A 17,043-nucleotide genomic window follows, 5' to 3' on the forward strand; every position below is an offset into this window, starting at 1 on the left:
TTGTTTCTCAATCCTATTCAGTTCCTGTTCATAAATTTACTGATGATATTAGGTTTTTAATATTCCTGCAATGAAACCCTAACCCTGAGTTGAAAGTATCATGTTCTGCATCATTACAATCACAGCCATCATGTACTATCCTTTGAGAACTATGTGTGAAGTTGAAACCATGGCTGGAGACCATAACTTTTCTTAAGTTCATCTTGAATTGAATTTATCCTAAATACCTGCCTCAAAGAAATAATTATTTTTCTTAAGTTCATCTTGAATTGAATTTATCCTAAATACCTGCCTCAAAGAAATAATTATTTTTTTCTCTTGACAATCAATATAATTGAGTTTTCCATCACATACAATGACAATCTAATAAAACGGAGTACAGAAGTGAATTTACTCAGGATTGTCAGCAAAGCCACTCTCTGACAGAACCAGTTTTGATGAATCAAAATTAAGTTTTAAGATTTCTTTGAAACAGAGACTGAATTCATTTTTAATAGCCAAGGGTATAATGCCCCATTTCTTATGATTTTTCTCTGAGAAAAAGAACAGGACCTGATTATTAATCTTCAACAGTGACGATGGATCAACTGAATCATGGCCTACCAGATCTGGTGTTGACACAAGTTCTCATTAAAAATTATTGCCTGTGTATTGCTGAAAGAATTTCAGTTTAATAACACATATTGGTCTTAAAATTGTGTATATATACATTTAAAAAAATTGTATGCATTGATTAATATTTTATTCCATTTTTGGTAAACATGCATGTACTTATAACAGATATTTATACTATTTGTCAAAATAATTTCACAAAAAATTGACTTGGAACAAGTGGATCTCGACAACATGTTATATAATGATCCCAGTCTCTCATCTGCCAGGGTATATCAGCTGTGTGGACTAGACATCATTGAGATGGTCACCATCTCAAAGAGCCCCACTTTTATAATGGGCAATAGGATGAAAAGCATTTCAGAGAACTTTACTTTCACCTTAACCTATGACTTAGATATTAGCATAGAGCTATAATTCTAGCTCATTACAAACCTGTGTTGCAGATCTATAGAGGAAAGGGGGGCGGTCCAGACCTCCCATCCCCTGGAAAATCCAATTTTTTAAAATTTACATAGTAAAATTACTAAAAAATATGCCTTGGACGTCCCCAGCCCCAACCCCCACCCCCCGCAGAAAAAATTTCTTGAACCGTGCATGAAACCCTTACCTACAAACATTCGTTTTGTTTGATCTGAGCAAGATTTCAATAATGAGAAAGATACACAGGATATGATTAAAAAAGATAACATTTGAGGTGTTAGGACAGAGAACTCATGGTACACGGTTTTCTCAAACTGTTGCTGCCTGAAGAGCAAATGTCACAGAGACCTCGCTACTTATCATCACACTTTCTCCTTTAGTTTTCTCTGGACACTGCAGCCACTTTTTGGTTATCTGTTGTTTGCACTAGTTCTGTATCTCTCTTTTTACTGACACATCATGATTTTCTTTTCTGTTTTCTCTGTGATGCTGTTGCCATTTTCTTCTGATTTTCTGCTTTGTTTGCACCAGCCTCCGACTCTGCTGCCATTTTTCTCTTCTTTGCTGGGCTCTTTGAGCCACCACTAGATTTATCTGTTTTGCTCTGAATATAATGAATAACCTACTATTTATAAATGTAGATTTCTGCTTATTTGTCAAATTTGTTTCAACATCAATCATTCATCAACAGCACTGTAGAGTTATATCTGTTCTGTATTTACAACAAATTACAGAACACCAGTAAAATTTTAAATAGCTTGCAGGATTGCTGAGAAGGGTATACAATTTGGTCTGCCAGGTGTCGCATCAGAGGCGAGTTCAACAGAGCGAGTGCTTGCGATCGCTCGCCAAAATTTGTGTTGCGGGTATAGGGAATTTTGGCGAGCGCTCACGAGCGCTCGCTCTGTTGAACAGGCCTTAGGTCTTAATCTAGGTCATGTGATTACTCGAGTATGACTTCAAGAAAGTGAGATATATCTAGTAAATATTTGCAATTTTTGGAGATTTTTTGTAGGTAAGATATTTTCTATATATTTTTTCCAACAGTATTTCTTTCGTTTGAACTTATTACGCTGCCATAGTGCGGTATGTTGTAACAGGAATAGAGAAACCAAAATGTACAGCAAAAAAAAATACTTCTTTTTAAGGTGGCTCTATACACCACTTTTTGATGATGCAGTATGCAAAAAAGTAAATCTGGAAGTATGCAATTCCGGTACTGGCTGATTTAAAATGGAAAATTCATTACTTAAAGTAATGTGGTATATGACACCTTCACGTTGTGTTGTATGGGTTCTTTCAAAAGATAATGAATAGAGTAACTAACTATAGGAGAGAGTGTTCTAGAGGCTTTCTTTGTGCAATATGAATGGGTAATAAATGAAAAATAACAATCTACACTTGAGTTATCACAAGACCTAGATTCAGATCTGGGGTCCATTCAAGATTGTAGCTGCTACAGATGGCTATGTAGCAGTTACACTGTTGAACGACAAGCTAGCCTAGACAATAGATATACATAACCTTTATTTTTCAGGCTAAGCATTAAATTCAAGATGGCTACTTTAGTTACCACTTTGTAACAAACATGAAATTCATTTTATTTAGTGATATTTTATTAATCCTATTTACATTTTTAACTTGTACTAGTATATTTCTGCTTGAAATTAACAAATTGTGTTGATGTAATTAGTCTTTACTTGAATATTTCCAACTTCAAATCAGAGACCCAGTGGCTAACCAAGCGGTCTGTTCAATAGACCTAGATATCTACGACCTAGCGGCTAGACTAGCTGCTACAATTTTGAACGCAGCCCTGATGTGATACCTGACTGACCAAACTTGACACCCTTTTATGATGTATCATTATGAATCACCATACTTTAGATGATGGAATTTTGTCCTTTTCTTTAAATTGCCTCAAATCTGCTGTAAAAAGCACCTGTAAACATAAAAACAGGCATCCTGAAACATTTTTACTATTTCTTTTAGTTCATGAAACTTGATTTTAAAATTTGGACTGCTTTGAGGTTTACATACGGCCTGGGCCCAGCCTGCATAAGGTCCCCACAGAGTTCTAAAATGGTCACCTACAATATAAACACACTATACTTAATTCTTTTTTTTGTTCAACATCTGTTTCATTATATGAACAGTCATTACTCTTCCTAAGAACAGAATCAATCAATCCTTGCATGATTTATTCAGATGTTAGCTAATGCAGTAACTAGTCTATGCTACCTATTTCATTTTACAGTTTGTCAGTCAGAGAGAATTATTCCACATTACCTATTTCATTATACAGTTTATCAGTCAGAGATTTGCATTTGGACAGACTTGGCATGTATCCACGTGCAGCAATCTGCCAGACATGGGTGTCTACTGGGAGAGCATCTGTCTTGTCTAGAGACATCAGACAGACACAGTCAGCAACCTACAAAATCACAGCATGCATAACATCATACTAAATTTTCAAAAGCTTCTGGCACAATTACTATCTATAAAGCTTTAGAAAAGTTCATTCCTTGCCTCTTCACAGACTCTACAGTATATAAATAGTGCATTTGCGTTGGTTGACAATGGTTTTCTCAGGGTGTCAATTTCAACGGTTACCCTCCCAAACAGGCACTATTTATTTTATTATACTGAATGTCTTAATTTTAGAGACAATTTTACTGCTTTTATATAGAAATGACGTGAATTCTACTGTGAAACATATGCACATAATTTACGCACATGTATCAATTCAATGATTCATTGTGTTAATCATTGCCAAGTGTGTTTCTAATGCTGAGGGTAACAGAACGGATTAACAACTGTGTCTAAACCAATCAGATTTCATTATTTAACATGAAAGTATAACAATGTTTGTAGGTGAAGTACCTTTGCTCCCACTCCATTCAGGGCCAGTAACTCTTTCTTTGCCTCTGCATATGGAATTTCTCTTAAAGCTCTTAACCAAGTTTCCCCTCCTTTTTCCAAAATTTGCTGTGCACTCTTGTTAATGTATTTGGCTCTGTAAAAAGTTGAAGACATTATGAATGTATAGTTACACACTCTTACTGTATGACTAAATCACAAGTGTAATAGGACTCATGCAATTCTATACATGATAAACAGACATCTATCTCTACCTGTATCCAAATCCTAGGTTCCGTAACTCACTCTCTACTCCATCCTCCGACAATTCAAAGATGGTGGGAAAACTAAAGTAAGTCTTTCCATTGAACTTGCCCACTTCTCTGCCATAGTTCTCGCAGAGCTTTTCTACCATAGAGGAGATTCTGGAGATGTGGTTATTGGACGAACAGATGAACGAGAATAAATTCTCCACAGGATCCTGGCGTAGAATGCGTATTCCTCCAAACTTTGAAGATATACTCTGAAAGTTTGAATCCACATCGGACCACTTTTGATAAAGATTCCCTACCTTTATGTTCAGCTGAAAGTAGTCTTTGATTAAATCTTCATAACTGTTTTCACAATGTTTCTCCTCTCCTTTAACAGATTGTTTGATTACGCTGTCTGTGGGAACAATATTTGGTTCCTTCAAGCATGTAGCCACTTCTATCTTCTTGGAACTATCAGTTGCTGTAACTTCAACTCCCGATTCCTGTTTTGTGTTCCCAAATATTTGATAAGATATGGTAGTTTCTGATTGCCACAATTTCAATATTTTGTCAAATAAAACACCAGTCCAAATTCCTGGATTCTCTAGATCTTCTTTCCATCTTATTAAATAAAAAGCAATTAAGGTTATTAGCAACCCAAGAAAAAATTTAAAAATTAGGTAAAAATTGTGACTCTTGTTTTGGTTAATTGACAGGAGTAGAATGTAGTTTTTTTTTCATATATCATTAACTTTGATTGCAAATATTATTATAATACATGTACATGTACTCATAATTGTTAATTTTCTTCAATTTAATATTTTAAAATCATCATATTATTACTGATAAGACAAGGTTAATATAGAATTGACATCAAAACTTTGATTTGTTAAAGTAGCATTTTGGTGTACAGACCTTCATTGAATGTAATAGCTGGAGTTGTCTACAGATCAATTTGTAAGTGAAATCAAAATTTACAGAGACATATATAACATATTAGTATATACGTCCCTGAAATATATAACCAAAATTAAGTGTTCAATGATATCCATAACAAATGTGTGGAATATAGTGCATTGACTGTGTGATCAACTTTTAAATACTGTATATATTTTCTCAGAATTTTTAAAATTTACGATATTTAATGTAAGGAGAAAACCAACACATTTTATAATGGCGTTCGAATTTCCTCGTTGATAAAATAAAACCAAAGAAATAAGACATGCATTATGTAACAATAATGATTACTTTTAAAGTAAAGGGTCTACCTGAATGACTGGCCATTGACAAGAATTCTATCTAACCGAATCTCCGAAATATGACAAAGAATTCTGCCACTACTAATGGGGGCTGACATTTTTCTTACGAACTGTAACATGCAACGGAAGTTATCATTGCGTAATGAGCATAAAATTAGAGGCACTTCGAATGGAGGATTTCCGTTGTTGTGGGAAACGTTTACAAATGGCGGACAGGGGAAAGGAAAGTGAAATGACAAAAATTATGGATTTGTGGTACGAAGATTGTTTTTTTGTTGATTTCCGTCTCTAAATAAATAAAGATATATGTAAACATTGAATTCATAAATCCGTCAATGAGGCATAATTGACTGTTTTGACGATGTCACTTTTAACGTTGCGTTGAGATGCCATAATGATTTGTTAAAGTTTATTGCTGAAATTTCGCATTATAATATCAGATAGCATAAATACTTTACTCTTATTTTTGCTCGAAATTTGTCTAAACAACAAATGCATGTTGCCTAAAATCAAGGTGACTCAAAAGACCTCTAGATCTATATTTTTTCTCCCAATCAAATCTTCCTTCCTTCCTTCTCTCTCTCTCTCTCTCTCTCTCTCTCTCTCTCTCTCTCTCTCTCTCTCATAGAGACCTTTTAATTTGCTGCAGCTAACATTAATATTCTATGCGGCCATGCATCTATTAATATGTACATATTTGAACTTTGTAGAGAAAAGACATAATGTCATCAGACTCTGATCTGTTTGCAATATTTTTATGAAGAGAGTATAACAGTACAGGAGCAATATGGTCAGCATTCCTGATTGGTCAAAGTTTGGAAAACTCCATGAAAATGTTAAAGAACCAACCAATTTATTGCTCAATAAGTACTACAAGCAGAGAGAAGAGCAAGCTATCAGACAAGCTGAGGAGAGGGGGTATTTTCGAGTTCCCACTCAGGAGTATCTGATAGAGGAATCAAAGAAGAGGAATGATTATAAATACAAAGATGTCAGTCACTTGAAGCTCATCAAGTTGTGTGGTGTTCACCTGAGAAAAGTGGGCGAAATCTCAAGCTGCCTATATCTCAGAATATGCATCATAAACAACAACTTTTTGACAAAGATTGATGGGCTAATGTCATGTCATCATCTGGTGAAACTGGATGTCCACAGTAATCAGGTATTATTTTAATTTAAAGTATTTTTACTAGGCCTAAATAACATTTGCAGACACTCTCTTGAAAAGAATTATATTTTATTGCTTTAAACTTAATAGACTTTATTCAATTTATACATGCATAACTACATGTCAGATGTTCAAATAACTTAGTTTTCATTTTAACTACTACTAAATTTCATGACTGTGTTTAATCTTTTAATGCATTTTTTAATTTATAAAACTGTTTAAAATGAAGCATAACATGAAACACTTTTGTTTTCTAGTTATCAGAAATTCCAGGGATCCCTTTTTGGTCTGGAATGAGAAAGCTTGAGATGCTGTTTCTCCATGACAATCCCCTGGGGAAGTATGAGACCCTACAGAGTCTTGCCACATGCCCAAATCTGATTGCCCTCACTCTGTATGACACTCCTCTCAGCCTCAAGAAAAACTACAGACACCATGTGGCCAACAGCATTTGGACACTGAAGGCCTTGGATCATTATGTGGTTTCTGATGAAGAGATTATAGAAGATGCTGTGTTTGGGGGACAGTTTGGGACACTGAACCCAGCTTTTCGAATTAATCTGTGTCCTCCCACTCCAGAGGTTAGTTGTAGTCAACATCCTCATTAAATATGTCAATGTATGCTTTGTAAAATGGTTAAACTCTATTGACACCTTTCATATAATTTTGTAGATGTACTGAACAAACACAGTGAAAACCAGAACTTTTAATTCATAAGATTAGTTTAGAGTTATCTCCCTTTGACTCCTCTTGTATTGTAGAACACAACATATGAAGAGGAGAGACATGTCTTTATGTTGGTGATCGCAACTATCAATGACATCCAGGCACATCACTCTCCTGTCCTCATCATCCAGAGATTTATCCGCGGATTTCTGACCCGTAAAAGGTGCAACTAATTACTCTGCTTTTCCCCATCTGACTTATTCGATTTTTTATTACTATTTTGATAAAAGCCCATTTTATTGGCCTTGGGATTCAGACCTGTGAAAAAGTGAATTTACACAGTAAAATTTAATAAGGTGCTTATCTTTATATGGTACAGAAGTGTATGACTAACATTTAATCTGTCTCTTCTCTCACCTTAATCCTTGATAGACAAAAATATTTTATTTACAAGTATCTTGATTGCTGTAGTTGTAAACACCAATCTGAGTTCAAAGTAAGTTTATGTACAAAAAACTATTAAGGCATGCATTAAACTGTATCTGACACAGATTTCCTTTTCATGTGTATTTAGACTTGGACATACTATCAAAAAGCCAAAGACAGCATCAGGGCTTCAACTTCCCAACATCAACCAAGAGTCCCACATTCCCCCTCCCCCAAGCTCCTCCCCGGATCTGTCCCATGCCATCCTTCAGGACTCCAGTTACACCAATCTGGAACTGGATCTGTTCCCAAGGACCAGGCCCGAGTCATCAGCCCCTAGTGAAAGCTTGACCACCACAAATTCATTCATTAGAGAGGTAACTTATATGATTTTATTTTAGGAGGAAGTGGAATTATTTAAATGCATGAACAGTATTCCTTTTTTATGGTAATGTCATAAGATGAAGTCATATTTATACCAATTACAGTAAAACACGCTTATAACAAAGTGCCAGGGAACGAAGATTTTCCTAAGCTATGAGAGTAATTCGTTATATATTTCAATTATGGTAAACAACATGTAATTAAGTCATGGGGAATGTAAATCACTTCGCTGTCAGCATCAATTCATTATAAGCATGCTCGCTATAACTGTGTTTTTCTGTACTCAGAGTACCCATTATAAGTTTGTTTACACTCCTGTTCCAGCCGCCCATGTCCCCAAATGATGCACTGACGCCTGTACCACAGGATGCAGATGTTCCAAAAAAGAGAAAGAATCTTCTGATCAATCTTGCCAAACTTCAGAGTGGTACATTCTCTACTTTGTATGATGAAGCCATAGCCATAGAGACAATATTACCTGACTCCTCATATGATAAGATAGGATCAGCCAGGCTAGAGACACGACGCAGCAGGAGGAGAAAAAAGAAGGAACCACAGCGAAGAATAGTGAAGAGTGTGAAGCAGTTCTTTGGTCCTGTGGTGGAGTCGGAGAAGATTGAAGACGTGGCTGCAGAGGTCCCTGGTGAGGAGATCCCGATCACAGAGTATCGCTTGAGGGGAATGAAGCCAGAAATCTCATTTATTGATGCAACAACTGAAATGATCCTAGAGAAACAAGAAGCAGGTAGGCTGATCAGAGATGCAGAGGATGTCATTCATATCCGCGCCAGAGATGCTCCAAAGCCAAAAGTAACTCCTCGTAAAGCAGTCACAACGGATCAGCGGATATTTTCTAGAGTGCACGGAACTATGGGTATATCCAGTTTATTGGCAGTTCATCAAGCTTACAAGGACAGAGAGAAGGCTGAGCAAGCTGCTGCCAAGATGGAACACATTTTAAACCTGAGGGATGAAAGAGATCGAGCAAAGGAGAGGATCCGCCTGTTTCAGGATGAGAAGAGAAACCAGGCTTTGAAGAAGAGGGATCAAGAGAAAGCTAGGATGTTGGATGCTCTGGAGCAGAGAGAGATGAAGAGACTGAGTTATCTGGACAGAAGGCAGGATTTCAAGGCCAAATCTTCAGATATGACTCGCTCAGTAAAAGCTGATTTCACATTCATCACCGAGTTCAGTAATCAGCATACTTCAGTGTCCAATGCACTGATGCGCCATGACAAACAAGCCAAACAAGAGGACATGTTCAATCAGAAGTCAGAGGTTGTGATGGGTCATAGGTCAACAAAGGTTGAGCAGCAAGATGTGGTAAAGAAATACTTGGAGCATCGACAGTTGATGAGACAGACTGAGTCTGCCATGGCTAAGAATGCTCTGGATGCCAGAATGCTGCAGGAGGCCAATGATCGGCTGATGGAGGCGAAACAGAGAGTGGCTCAGCAGAAGGCCAGAAGAGAAACGGTGCAGGCCTTCTACCCTCTCCCACAGACGGTCAATCCAGCCCCGGCTACCCCCAACACACGGAACTTACCTCCCCCCACGGCCCAGTCTCTCCCAACCACCCCAGCAGCTGGGGCCAGTCATTTCGAGGCCAACGTGATAGTGTCTCAGGGTCGCCTTGGAAAACACCCAACCCTCGTCACGTAACCATTTTCTGATAACGCTTTGCGTTAGTTTGTTAATCTTGGGCATGAACTGTCTCCTATCTTACTTACCAGTAACTAACTAAATTTAACATCAACTTTTAATGAATGAATGTAGGTATCATGTATGAAATGCTATTGATGTATGTGAAACAGGGACATTTAAAAAATTTCATAAAATTCTTTATTGTTTAGCAGATCGAGCTGCCCCCTTGCTCACTGTACACTGTGCTGTAGGATTTTCTCGTGTCTCCCTGTTTGTCTTTGTCATTAATGATAAAACATCTTACAAGAAAATTTAATGTTTTTGTATGTGCATACAAGAAGTATTTCAAGCAACAACAACCATATGTTAACTTATTTACTCAGGAATAATTTATTTTATAAATGAATTTTACTGTCAATTTAATTATCTAAATATGATGTACCTCTAGATTAGAGCACTGTTATGCATGTATTTGTTTATAATGTAGCCCCAAACCCACATACCGTATACAAAGTGATTCTTACAAAGAGCGAGCCATGTAATACCGAGTAGTAGGAGGAATTACTGGCTGTTTTTTATTTGTGTATTTTTATATGACCGTTATACTAGAACTAGCCTACAAATATACCCTAACATGTCAGCATGTGTGTACATTTATGTTATTTATTCATTAACAGCTTACTGAGATTTAAAAAAAAACTCTATTGTCATATCTTTTCTGACAGACAGTTTGAAATAATTGCAGTCCTACTATATAGTTGGATGCCAGAATTCAATCAGTAGACAGCCAATGTGACAGTTTTTGTACCCAATCCAGTGCCAAAGTCTCCAATGTTCAGCATTTAATGAGCTGGTTTGCTCAGTGTTATGTGGACCATTTAGTTGCTGCAGTCAGATGTATGTGTTATAGAATGCTGAATGGGGTCTGTTTGTACAACAATAAATGTAACAGCATTACTTACAGCCAACAATTCCAAGTTTGTATTGAACTGCTTTCATCCTGTGAAAATTTTCTGTTTTGTCTTGCAAAGATATGAAAATCATAGCTTTTTGAGTCGATCATTGATTTAACTACTGTTTGTTTTGTATTTTTGATAACGAGTCTACTTTTCTCCATCTGAAGGTTGTGACATCGTGCTGAGGTGTGCGAGTTACCTCCATCTTTGAACACTCTGCCATCATGTTTCAGCTCTCTGTGATATTATGTGTTGTGATTATTCCTTCTGTTGTGTTTTTGTTTAATCATTATTAATGTCTCAATTCTTACACAATTTAAAATAAAATGAAAAAATGAAAAAAACTTTTTTGAGAATTATTTTGATTTAGCATGTATATGACTTCAAATGTTAATGATTGGAATGGGATTTCTGGGGCTTTTATCTTATTGAAACTCAATACCAGGTCTAAAATTGATGTTCAAAGCTCAAGTTTAAAGCCATGATAAACATTGTAAAAAGATGAAATTTGTAGCTAAACCAGAATTATAATGAAAAAGAATTTTATAAGGTAAAGTCAATTCAAACAAAGTAAAATGTTTTAATAAAACAAGACAAGTGATCATCATAATGAATTGAGATCACATGCAGGGAGAGCCTTAAAAAGATAAACATAAAACAAAAGTTATTTGAGATTCCATTTATTTTCAAAGTCAATGATGACATAAAATATTGTGTTTATCTTTTACAAGCAATTCATTTTCTGAATTGCTTATGTTCATTATAAGAGATAAACTGCCTTTGAAAAAACATATTAAGAACAGCAGGAGTATAGGAAGGGACTCAACAACAAATAACAATATCCTAGAACAAAGTAAAACAACAATGACAGCCAGGAACACAGTAATAAATAGATAGAGGGCTCGCTCGGACCTAGTGTTGTAAGTTGTCTATGACAGCGTGTGTGAAGTCTGAGGTGTAAGCATAGCCTCCCATGTCCCTGGTCTTCACCTGAAACACAAAAACAATCATGGATTATTCTTTTACAAGACTGTTTTCAATTTCAGTAAAAGTGTTAAATTCATCAGAACTTATTTAACCCCATTTCTTGCTATGACTATGGAAACACCATCAGATACTAGACAGGTTTTACTGTGTTTACTGTGTAGACCAACCTTCTGGGTCTTTATGACCCTGTGTACAGAGTCCTCGATCAGCTTGGCGTGGTAATCCAGGTGGATGTGCTTCAACATGTTGCAGGCCGACAGTAAAGTCGCTGTGGGGTTAGCTATGTTCTTTCCTATGGCTTCAGCAAAGGCATGTCTTGCACCCTAACAGAAATACACAAAAAAAAGATTACAAAATTGTATGCACAGTAGAAAATCTAGGCAAGACTTAGCTGAACTGAATCTCACCTAAATTAGAACAACAGAAATCCATTTAACTAAGCGCTCTCTCCTCTTTCTGACTGAGAACATACTGTACCTGTTCAAACACTGCTACATCTGAGCTGTAGCTCTCCCCTGGGACTACCCCTGCCCCACCCACTAAACCGGCTGCAAGGTTGTCAACAATGTTTCCATAGAGATTTGGCATCACCATGACATCAAACTGATGGGGATTAGAAACAAGCTACAAAGACAATGAGTAAAAAGTGTAAAAAAAAAATGTACCTGGAGACATTGTATTAGTCTTTGATTCAGAATGATTTAAAACACATCATTTATTCCTTTTTTCCTTCTTTAGTACAGTATCTCCTTTACTGTTAAAAATTTGGTCATTGTAAACAAAATGTACAGATACAATTAGGCATACATGTATGCTGTACACGATTATATGGTACCTGCATACAACAGTTGTCAATAATCATTGTGTCAAACTTGATCTTGGGATAAAACTGTGCCACTTCCTCACAGCATTTGATGAACAAGCCATCTCCCAACTTCCTGTGTACAAAAGCAGTAAATGAATAAATATGCTACAGTGAACACACAAATATATATTTTTACACACACATTACTTGGAATCTGTCAACTGAATTAAAAATATTAATATAATATTGCAGTATTATCACTCCATCTAACACTAAATACATGTATACCAGTATTCTATAATAAACATGTATACCAGTATTCTATAATATTAAACTTTAATCATGTTATTATTCATAGGACAAATGATAGAAAACAATATGTTCATATTCTAAGAACAAATGAATTTTAAAATAAAGCTACGACAAAAAAATGATCGATATGACATCATTCTGTTAGTATATTAGACATGAACTTGCGAAGTTTGACTTACATGATGTTGGCTTACTTACATGGTGTTGGCTTACTTAATGATGTTGGCTTACTTAATGATGATGTTGGCTTACTTAATGATGTTGGCTTACTTACATGGTGTTGGCTTACTTAATGATGTTGGCTTACTTAATGATGTTGGCTTACTTACATGATGTTGGCTTACTTAATGGTGTTGGCTTACTTACATGATGTTGGCTTACTTAATGATGTTGGCTTACTTAATAATGTTGGCTTACTTACATGATGTTGGCTTACTTAATGATGTTGGCTTACTTAATGATGTTGGCTTACTTACATGATGTTGGCTTACTTAATGATGTTGGCATACTTAATGATGTTGGCTTACTTACCTGATGTTGGCTTACTTACATGATGTTGGCTTACTTACATGATGTTGGCTTACTTACATGATGTTGGCTTACTTAATGATGTTGGCTTACTTAATGATGTTGGCTTACTTAATGATGTTGGCTTACTTACATAATGTTGGCTTACTTACCTGATGTTGGCTTACTTACATGATGTTGGCTTACTTACATAATGTTGGCTTACTTACCTGATGTTGGCTTACTTACATGATGTTGGCTTACTTACATGATGTTGGCTTACTTAATGATGTTGGCTTACTTACATGATGTTGGCTTACTTAATGATGTTGGCTTACTTAATGATGTTGGCTTACTTACATGATGTTGGCTTACTTAATGATGTTGGCTTACTTAATGATGTTGGCTTACTTAATGATGTTGGCTTACTTACATGATGTTGGCTTACTTAATGATGTTGGCTTACTTAATGATGTTGGCTTACTTACATAATGTTGGCTTACTTACATGATGTTGGCTTACTTACATGATGTTGGCTTACTTACATGATGTTGGCTTACTTACATGATGTTGACTTACTTACATGATGTTGGCTTACTTAATGATGTTGGCTTACTTACATGATGTTGGCTTACTTAATGATGTTGGCTTACTTACATGATGTTGGCTTACTTACATGATGTTGGCTTACTTAATGATGTTGGCTTACTTAATGATGTTGGCTTACTTACATGATGTTGGCTTACTTAATGATGTTGGCTTACTTACATGATGTTGGCTTACTTACATGATGTTGGCTTACTTAATGATGTTGGCTTACTTAATGATGTTGGCTTACTTAGTGATGTTGGATTACTTACATGATGTTGGCTTACTTACATGATGTTGGCTTTGTGAACTGCTGTCACTTTACTTCTGTTGTGCTTCATGGCATAGTCAAAAGCAAACTTGGCGATTCTCTTTGAGTTTTTCCTAGTGATGATTTTCAAACTCTCAACAACTCCAGGTACTGTCTGTCAATATGTATGAAGTTAATCCATTATTAAGCATTATAGAAAAGTTAAAAATATTTCAAAAGATTTGTAGAAATGATCCACATTTTCCCACTTCAGTTATACCATATACCAAAGGCTGACTTCAAAACTTAAAGCATTGTACAAATACACTCTTGTAGTTTTGAGTATTAAAGATGTTGGCTGATAAGAGCCCAACATCATGTCTGTACATGCACAATTACAAGAGGGAGCTGTACCTCATGTTCCAGGGCACTGTACTCCCCCTCCGTCTGTTCGCGGATAATCACAAAGTCCAGATTCTTGTGTCTTGTCTTGAATCCTGGCAGACTTTTAATGACAACTACGTTGGCAAACAGGTCTATTTCAGTTCTAAAATGTAACAGGTTTATGTAATGGAATCTAGTACATTGTTAAACAGATCCAGAGTACAGTCCATTTCTTTACAGATGTTTTATTTCTTTTAGTGTGTAAAATTGACCCTACCTGATCTTCATATTAAGGGTCTGTAGGATCCCTCCCTTCAGCTGGCTGGGCGTGCTGATAATGCCCTTCAGTCCTACCCCATTCTTCTTGAACGATTTAACAGCTGTGTCTAGATTTGCACTCATGGATGGATTAGTTTCACTGAGGAAAGAAGACCACATCGCATACAATGATAAGCCAAAACACTACATTGATCATCTAGCATTTGGCATTAATGTGTTCATCAAATGTGAGAATCTGTTTTCTTAACTCCATTAGGGATAGGATATAATGCATTTATCTGATTGTATCAGTATCATTGAAAAACAAAATGCTTTTAACCTTGGTATAAATTAGTAAATAATACATATCATAGTACAACTTTACCTTAAATAAATTTCTTCAAACTTAACAGGAACTCCTGCGGCTTGGAAGACGTCCTTGACACTGTGCATAAGTTCTGGTCCCACCCCATCCCCGGGGATCAGTGTCACCGTCTGACAGCTATCAGCAGACGAATCCTGGGTCTTTGAAACAAACAATGAGCATCAAAGTCTTCAAATTCTTAACTAAGTGTAACTATGATATTAGATGCACAATATTGTTGATAACAGTTCATAGCATTACACAGATACTGTAGTAACTTACTGATGATAAAGCAGGTATGCTTCTGTGGAACAGACATTTAGAGAGAAAAGATGCCTCCTGCTGCTGTAAAAGAAAATCAAGATTTCACTCTATAAACAAAGCCTTACTTATGATTATATATTAGAGAATTGGAATACAACATGTATATACCAGCTACTGGTCGAGTACCTAAAGGCTGGCTTCACTAAAATTTACCAACCAAAATATCTCCTGAACCTGATTGTTATCTGCCTATTGTTTTTTTGAGATTATAGGCAGGTTCTTTGGGTATCTAGATCTCATAACTAAAATGAAGTGACAGAACTTAGGGGCAAACAGACTAATGATCGACAGAGTGTCCAGAGAGCTGGTGAAAGCTTATTTAATATATATCTCATTACATTTGAGAATCAATATCTCATTACATTTTAGAATCAAATAAACTAACTCTCACCAAGTTTATTTCATTCATGCCGAGTGCTTGGCTGCCTCGATAAACTTCTCAATTATATATTGCCAAGAGACATGTTTGTATAATTATTTAAAACAGCACTAGACACTAATTTCTGTGATTAAGTATCCCAATAGTGTAATATAATAATACAAGCTACCTAACATTTAGGTTTTTATAAATATTTAATAATAAGCAAATGTGGTGTAAGGATATCTTTGGACAGAGTATATAAACCTACTGCACGCCAATAGACCCCTTCACGGTTACTGTGATATTGCTCTCCTGCAGGGCAAATTGATATCCTTTGCCGAAATTTTCTTTGGTATATAATTAGATGATGTAAATGAAACAATTGACGTTACATCATATTTTACCAAATTATGTCATTTTGCCCTGTAAAAGAGCAGTACCGCAGTTACCGTGAAGGGGTTAATAGTACATGTACAAGATTAATTCCTTCCATCAATATGGTCAAATATTTGGTACAGAAAAGATCAAATATTGGGAATTAAAATCATTATTTAAATTTTAAATAAACGATACCTTTAAGTCTTTTATTCATGTTAAATATTTAGTTCTATAACATAAAACAAGAGTACAAAGAAACAGTGCAGACCTCGCGTTAACTTAATTATGATTGTGGCAAACATGTCTGCTGTTACTTATAAATCATTTTTTTCAAATTTTATTGATTTTTTAACAGAAATTTCTTCTACTGATGAATTATACTCAATCTTAAATGAACCCTCCAAACAATAAACAAAGTCACAACCGTTTTGTGCTTTAAATAATTGTAAATACCTTGATTTGACAAAGTCGTCTGAAGACAGTCCTTGAAACGAAAGAGGACATGTTGCCTGAATAAACAGATTACGGAATGTCGAACCCGAACTAAATTCGTCACTAATGCATTGCTAAGCATAGGGTTTTGACACTTTTTATACCCTCGCTCCGAAGGAGAGGGGGTATTCTGTTTTACCCTTGTGTGTCTGTCTGTCTGTCTGTCCGCCCGTCCGTCCGTCTGTCCGTCCGTAACAAAAATTTCTGTCGCATTTATCTCAGCAACTTTTTATCGCAGATGCTTGAAATTTTTACACAGTGTTGGTTAAGGCATGCCATATCGTGGGATATATTTTTGTACCAATCGGACGTCAACTTCCTGTTAAATGACGACTTTGCTTATTTTTTAACTAAAATTTTCAAACAAATTTTCGTCAAAGATTTC

General features: G+C 35.9%; 3 protein-coding genes across 5 annotated transcripts; 1 reads left to right on the forward strand and 2 right to left on the reverse strand.

Annotated features, from left to right (window-relative positions):
- Positions 1–733: 733 nt before the first annotated feature.
- Positions 734–5,530, reverse strand: LOC105334924 (N-glycosylase/DNA lyase). 2 transcript variants are annotated; one of them, XM_011438541.4, is made up of 7 exons: positions 5,414–5,530; positions 4,170–4,766; positions 3,919–4,051; positions 3,325–3,469; positions 3,076–3,125; positions 2,918–2,977; positions 734–1,639 (listed from the first exon to the last, which is right to left on the reverse strand). In XM_011438541.4, exons 1-7 carry the CDS (start codon positions 5,521–5,523, stop codon positions 1,493–1,495), a joined length of 1,242 nt encoding a protein of 413 aa, XP_011436843.3. In that variant the 5' UTR covers positions 5,524–5,530; the 3' UTR covers positions 734–1,492. The 2 variants fall into 2 exon arrangements, with proteins under 2 accessions (XP_011436843.3, XP_034302857.2); XM_034446966.2 differs by having other exon boundaries at positions 734–1,657.
- On the forward strand, positions 5,523–10,996 carry LOC105334925 (leucine-rich repeat and IQ domain-containing protein 3). Of its 2 annotated transcripts, none has more exons than XM_011438543.4 (6): positions 5,523–5,659; positions 6,115–6,566; positions 6,830–7,153; positions 7,334–7,461; positions 7,813–8,041; positions 8,373–10,996. In XM_011438543.4, exons 2-6 carry the CDS (start codon positions 6,192–6,194, stop codon positions 9,708–9,710), a joined length of 2,394 nt encoding a protein of 797 aa, XP_011436845.3. In that variant the 5' UTR covers positions 5,523–5,659; positions 6,115–6,191; the 3' UTR covers positions 9,711–10,996. The 2 variants fall into 2 exon arrangements, with proteins under 2 accessions (XP_011436845.3, XP_034302856.2); XM_034446965.2 differs by having other exon boundaries at positions 5,532–5,659; positions 6,168–6,566.
- A 316-nt stretch (positions 10,997–11,312) lies between these two features.
- LOC105334926 (isocitrate dehydrogenase [NAD] subunit beta, mitochondrial) lies at positions 11,313–16,774 on the reverse strand. The gene is made up of 10 exons (XM_011438545.4): positions 16,620–16,774; positions 15,386–15,448; positions 15,125–15,264; positions 14,759–14,899; positions 14,512–14,644; positions 14,139–14,272; positions 12,471–12,573; positions 12,113–12,259; positions 11,803–11,958; positions 11,313–11,638 (listed from the first exon to the last, which is right to left on the reverse strand). Exons 1-10 carry the CDS (start codon positions 16,668–16,670, stop codon positions 11,561–11,563), a joined length of 1,146 nt encoding a protein of 381 aa, XP_011436847.3. The 5' UTR covers positions 16,671–16,774; the 3' UTR covers positions 11,313–11,560.
- Between the last annotated feature and the right edge of the window lie 269 nt (positions 16,775–17,043).

The sequence above is a fragment of the Magallana gigas genome, chromosome 2 (assembly GCF_963853765.1).
Source record: "Magallana gigas chromosome 2, xbMagGiga1.1, whole genome shotgun sequence".
NCBI classification, from domain to species: Eukaryota; Metazoa; Mollusca; class Bivalvia; order Ostreida; family Ostreidae; genus Magallana; species Magallana gigas.

Bases quoted from the DNA above. Each gene is read 5' to 3' on its own strand.
- LOC105334925 (XM_011438543.4), top strand. From the start codon at position 6,192: ATGGTCAGCATTCCTGATTGGTCAAAGTTTGGAAAACTCCATGAAAAT. The intron at 7,462-7,812 runs GTGCAACTAATT...ATGTGTATTTAG, and splicing joins GGATTTCTGACCCGTAAAAG to ACTTGGACATACTATCAAAA. The intron at 8,042-8,372 runs GTAACTTATATG...CTCCTGTTCCAG, and splicing joins CAAATTCATTCATTAGAGAG to CCGCCCATGTCCCCAAATGA.
- LOC105334926 (XM_011438545.4), bottom strand. From the start codon at position 16,670: ATGTCCTCTTTCGTTTCAAGGACTGTCTTCAGACGACTTTGTCAAATC. The intron at 15,449-16,619 runs GTATTTACAATT...TTTCTTTTACAG, and splicing joins GACGACTTTGTCAAATCAAG to CAGCAGGAGGCATCTTTTCT. The intron at 11,959-12,112 runs GTACAGTATGTT...TATTTCTGTTAG, and splicing joins ATGTAGCAGTGTTTGAACAG to GGTGCAAGACATGCCTTTGC.
- LOC105334924 (XM_034446966.2), bottom strand. From the start codon at position 5,523: ATGTTACAGTTCGTAAGAAAAATGTCAGCCCCCATTAGTAGTGGCAGA. The intron at 4,052-4,169 runs GTAGAGATAGAT...AACTTTTTACAG, and splicing joins AACCTAGGATTTGGATACAG to AGCCAAATACATTAACAAGA. The intron at 2,978-3,075 runs GTATGTAAACCT...TTATGTTTACAG, and splicing joins ATGCAGGCTGGGCCCAGGCC to GTGCTTTTTACAGCAGATTT.